Source organism: Pterocles gutturalis, unplaced genomic scaffold, assembly GCF_000699245.1.
Source record: "Pterocles gutturalis isolate BGI_N339 unplaced genomic scaffold, ASM69924v1 scaffold20704, whole genome shotgun sequence".
NCBI classification, from domain to species: domain Eukaryota; kingdom Metazoa; phylum Chordata; class Aves; order Pterocliformes; family Pteroclidae; genus Pterocles; species Pterocles gutturalis.
In genome coordinates, this window is record NW_010128745.1 from 73,288 (window position 1) to 79,163 (window position 5,876).

The 5,876-nt window shown below is 38.1% G+C and overlaps 1 protein-coding gene across 1 annotated transcript in view; it reads right to left on the minus strand.

Moving 5' to 3' along the window:
• CDH2 (cadherin 2, type 1, N-cadherin (neuronal)) overlaps window positions 1–5,124 on the minus strand; it is a gene marked incomplete at its 5' end in the record, with an annotated part of 34,001 nt that extends 28,877 nt beyond the window's left edge. The window contains 2 exons of the mRNA XM_010079744.1: window positions 3,742–3,914; window positions 4,980–5,124. Coding sequence (XP_010078046.1) covers window positions 3,742–3,914; window positions 4,980–5,124 — 318 coding nt within the window. The remainder of the gene's footprint in view (window positions 1–3,741; window positions 3,915–4,979) is intronic.
• Between the last annotated feature and the right edge of the window lie 752 nt (window positions 5,125–5,876).

The following is a 5,876-nucleotide window of genomic DNA, read 5'->3' on the forward strand; positions in this document are numbered from 1 at the left end:
GGGCACGGCCAGGGAGCCCTCCAGCGCAAGGAACGGCCAGGAGCCCTGACCTCGAACCGGGCAGAGGCTTAAAACAAAGTGATGAGAGTGTATTAAGAAAAAAAAATTAGAGGTAAATATGCTTTTTGTGTAGAGTTGCTGAGAAGTTGATTTTAACTCAGTGACAGCTGCTACCGCGGAATGCCAGCAGTGTTGGTGCTTCTGCATTTACCCGTGCAGCTTCCCCCGTCGGTGGGAGCTGGGTGGGACCAGTCAGCTCTTTCCGAAAGAAAACACACAAATATAAGGAGCTGTTATTGCTTTGAAATACTACTTTCATCAATGGTTTACTAACACTGGCAAAACAAAAATACTCAAGGAAAAGCATTTATTTTTTACACTTGGTACCTTATTTTCTCCCACTACTTAAAGCCTGCGGTATGATAGATGACTTCTCGGGGAAACTGTTTACAAAAAGGGACTATGGATATTGATATAAAAAAGAAGCAAGGACAGTTACACTGCTGATGTCAAACTTTCTTTCAAACTTTGGCCAGACACTATGTCAGACGTCAGAGATTTAACGGCTGTGCATGCTTCCAAGCAGCAAATACGCGCCACTGAATAAAAAAAGTTTTAAAAATAAGCTGTATGAATCTTTATCTCCCACACTGAAGATGCTCATGTCCTCTTTCACAAAGGAACCCTTACAACACTTCCTAAATGTACATTACTATATATGCATCCCATGGTACTTCAAAAAAAAGCAAGACTAATGTTATTTATACAGAAACGTAATATTTATGTTTGATAATGCATACATATGTATACAAATTCTAGCTTGGAAAATATATTTGCAAAGTGACCCTCAAAAGGCTTAAATTAAACATCCTAAAGGTTTCCTTCACAACACTAACAAGAGAAGCAGTCACAAGGGAATCTGAGAAATACTTGTACAACTTTGATCCAGGAAAAAAAAAATTTACTTATTGTGAAGCAATAAAATCTAGAGCAGTACTGCAGCAAATCTTGCAGCCAGATGATTCTATGTTATTGAAACAGCAGGTGCTTCCGATTCATCTGGGTCTTAACACGTTGATCCCAAGAAGCAAATTTTATTAAGGAAACTACGTTATTATCACACGGAGACTCAACTTCCATACAATCTTCCTATTAATTCCAACAGAAGAAGTACACTAAAAACTGCCCCCAAAAGTGCTGCAAAAGACAGCATGTATGTAGCTTTGTTTCTTTCTTTGTTCTTCCCCTTCCCAGCACTCACATAGAGAAGATCAGCTACTGGGAATGAAATTTCAGAAATCAACAAGCACACAACCTTCCAGGCAGGAGGAAACTTGGCGAGGGGTGGGCGGGGGGTGGCTCTCCTTTTTGTACTGCTTGTGGAGAAACAGCCAGGAGTAAGCCACAGAGCACACGTCAGCAGCCTGCATGGAGACTTTGCAGCAACACAGCTGAAAATGAACTGGCAGCTTCAGGAAAGAACACAGACCTCATCAGGTCACATCTTTCCACTTCAACACAGGCCAAATAAAAGAGCACTTCACTGAATTAACCTCACGTGAGGCAGGAATGTCAGTGTGTAACTTTAAGCACCCTGCGTGACTTCTTCGGCACCTCCAGCAGTAAGGCAGATGTTTTAACGCTGAAGTGAATTCCACAGCAATAGCAGAAAAAATAAGAACAGCTGGATCTCATGGAAGAGCATCTTTTGTGATAGTAAGCAAGAGATTTCTTCTGCTTTTAGCAGAGTCCCCTACCTAAGCAACTCTCCTCCTGTGCATGTTAGTATAGTATAGACATTGCATTGCGCATGTTAACCTAAAATACTAGCAGATCAGGAATGCTATCAGAGGAACCACTTTTTTTAAATGCATACAACATTTATGCTCCCACAAATAATGGGTCACACAATTTAAGAATTTTAAATCATGTCTAGTATTTTATGAGCCTAATTAGAGGTTTAGAGAGTCAAGAACTAAAGAAAAGGGCATAATGGCAGAAGTGGGTACCCAGTTGAGGTTCCCGGACCACAAGGAATCTTGTGCAACAAAGCACTCCCCAGCCTGCTTGTCAGAAGACCTGCTCGAATAATTTAATTGACTTCTATGAAATGACTCAGGAAATGAAGGAAGCAGAGCAATGGCTTGGGAAGGAAACAGTTTTATCTCCTATTAGTCTAATTTAATATTTGAATGATTTAATATTAATCATTAATATTCAGCATGTGCCAAAAATGTTTATAAATACTCATTTGGGTACTAGTACAGTGAACTATCAGGAAATCTGATGGCAAATGACAGGGCTTCTCTAACTGTTAATGCGAGGGTCTAAGCTCCATAGACAGCTGGTTTCTTCCAAGTTAAATCACTCCGGTACAGCTGGTCACTAAGTAATAAAACTCAGAGTTATCACTATGTCCTTCCAAAAGTTCACCTGTCAAAGACGACCAGGGGATTTTAAAAAGAAGGGCAAAGCTGCCCATCATTCTTTTAATTTAATAGGGCAATACTGTAAAGTTCAGGGTTTTCCTTTCCTCAAAACCGTCCTCTTAAAAATCAACTTAAATGAAATCAATATTAATAAAACTTTAAAAATTAATTGCAGTATCTAACAGTCTGTTTAGCTTTTGCCCCTTTCAAACTAAAATGCATCAGAATGTTAGTAGCCAACCCAGAGCATCAGAAAGTATTTTTGTTCTTCATTTTAAATAACTATATGTAAACAGCTAACAGCCGAACAGCAAATCCAGTTTAAAAAAACCCTTCTGATTTAATGAGCTAAAATGAGGTTAGTAAAACAGAAGTTGAAATAAGATGTGTTGAAGTAAGATGTGTTTGGATTTTATAGTTGGTTTATAAAATAATGCTTATCTTTTGTGAAGTTTTCAAGTGGTTCAAAAGCATAGTTAGTCCATGTGACAAATTTGGAAATATTTTTATTCCCATCTCACAGCTGAGTGAGCCAGAGCAGAGGATATGCCACCCTCCTTCTCTGGTGGTGGTCACAGTGAAGAACTGTCCAGACAGAACAGGATTTGCCCAGCATGGAACAGGGCATTACTGATAGATTTTTTTTATTTTAAATTATCATTTTAAAAAAGGTTTTTAATATGCGTCCAGGCCTTGAGACCAGTCTCTATCTGTGCAGTTTCCAAATCCAACTAGTTTATTTCTTAGGAACGTGCTTTTCACATTTTAAAATTGGTAATATTTTTCCTTGTTAATTTTAATGAGCAAATTACTGCACATATAGCAAGACAGCATCCAGAAGATTTCAAGTATTTACCACCTCTCTGTGAGGAGCAAGGAAGAGGAGAGAGGGAGGACAGAAGCTCTCCTGGAGCTTCCAAAATAAATGTATAGCCAATTCCATTTTCCATCCACTCTTTGCCTACCAAGCTCAGCAAGAGCAAAGGGCTGGAACTGAGGAACACCTCGCATCTCTGGCCTGGGTGCTGAGCACCTATGGTCCTCATCTGCGCTGCTCTGCTTTAGTGTGTACCTGTTCCTTAAAAGCAAACAGGCTTTTGAGACAAGATCTTTTCCATGACCCCATGGAACTGGGAGTGACTACACGTACAGAACACGTGGGTCCAATTTTCATCCTCATCCTAGTTTCCTCTTTTCCAGGGAAAAAGTTTAGACCAGGGAGGAGGAAAAGTATTTGTAAGTTACAAGCAAAAAAATGTGCTTCTTCACAATATCACATATAAACCAGCCTAGGGATTCAGATGTCCCGTACCTCTCTGTCAAGGCCAGCTGCTACAGTGATAATGTCACCAGTCTCGTTGTTGATTGTAAACATGTTTGGAGATGGGCTGCTTGGGGCCTGGGACAAGATTCTGTATCTCAGCATCCCATTCTGTGCATTGGGATCATCAGCATCGATGGCAGTAACAGTCATCACATAGGTTCCTAGCAGCAGGATAAATAATTGATGTTATATAAACAGTTTACTCAGATTACACAAGATCACTTACAAGCAATGGTCAAAGCATGTATTTCTTTTGGTAAACTTTGCACAAATACTTAAAAGAAACTGGTTAAACCTAACACTCACCAACAGAGTAATTAAAATACATAAGAGGAGATAAAAATACTTTGTGTTTATAAAGTATCAGATTTACTTATAACTGAAGAAGCTCCACAAACAATGAAATCCCACGATTCTGCCATAAATAACATTTCTGTAACAACAGAACTCCTCACATTTAGAAAAAAATATTATTAATTGGGCCAAAGGAAATATATTTACTTTTCAGAATTGGTGCACATACTGATAATGCTTGAAAATCAGTGCAAATAAGACTCTTTCAAAGGTCGTTGAGACCTCTGTTCTTTCCACCTCAAATGCCAAGTCAACAGGGCAAAGTGAGAGAATACATTTCTTGAGATAACAATTCTAAAAAATTCACTTTGCACTACTGACAAATTAAAGAAGTGGTTTTCAGCCATAGTGCAAACTCTAGTCTGAGCCAATTAGAATTTTAATGAGACGTGAACAACATTTAGGGTTTTCTCAAGAATTCAAATGAAACTGTTTGATTTAAAATCCCAGTATTTCCAAAGCCTCAGAGATTCAGAACTAGAACTGGATCTGCTAATATTTCAGGAGTCTCTTATGCCCTGAGCTGTCAAGTAAATGAACTATCATGCATGATAGTCAATGGCTACCACGAACATAACTGTAAGAACTGTGACACTATAAATAGGATTTTCAAAACCAGGAACCTAAGAGTTATATTCTTAAAGATTTATCTGTTTTAGTTTATGTACATAATACTTTCTTCTTTTGGAAATTAATCCTAGCATGCTAAAAAGGGAATTTAAAATAAGCTGAAATAAAACAGTACCTGAGCTTTTGCTCATCACACTAATAAGACACCTTTGAAAGTGTTACAAGGTCTGAAGGCAGTCCCTTCGCCACCTTCAAAATGTTACTGCATACCTCCCCCTGCCCTTTGAAAGCCCATGTATTACCTGGCTTTGATCCTTCAGGGACTGTCCCATTCCAAACCTGGTGTAAGAATTCAGGTCTATTGTCATTCATATCAATGACATTGATAACAATGTCAATAGGATTTTCCACCTGGTTTCCATTTACATCCACTGCGTGTGCTCTCAGCTGCAAAAATCATTAAAAGTATTACAATATGCACAACATACAGGCACAAATAGATAGAATAATGGTGGCAGGAAGTTTCAGTTGAGACATTTTTAGCTCAATGTATTTTGTTATCTGCCACTGCTCCCTCATATCGACCATCTGAGTTTTCAAATTGCTAATGGAACTGCTCTTCAGACTTCTAAACTATTTTAAGTTGCAGACTTACTTCTTTGATTTGCTGAAAATTATTTTGAATTATTTTGAATGGTATTTTGATTAATACCAATGCCTACTGTCATACATAAATCTGTTTTTAATAATTACCATTAGAAAACAGAATCTAGAAATATGCAATTTATATCAAACAGCAACTTATAAACACCCCGTAGGGAATGAACACTGGCATCACTTTGAAAATTCTTTACTGATACTATGGATACTGAATAGACATGAATGAATAGGAAGAGTGTATAGAAGAGATTTGTGCTACCTTCAGCACCAAGGTAAGGCTTGTGATAAATCACTGTCAGTAAATACACTGAAATTCCAGGCTAAAATTAAGCTAAAGTTTATGGACTGAGTTTCAAAGATACCGAGATGCTTAAATTTAATGCCTTTAGGGACTGAGTAACTTTGTCAGTCAGGTTTACTTAAATCATCTTAAATTGGACGGCCATAAAAAAGGAACACAGTACTTTCTGGAAATTTAAACCAATGTATCCAGGCCAGAGTCTGGCAATTACTAGGCAAAGGAGCAACTTTCTCTACAG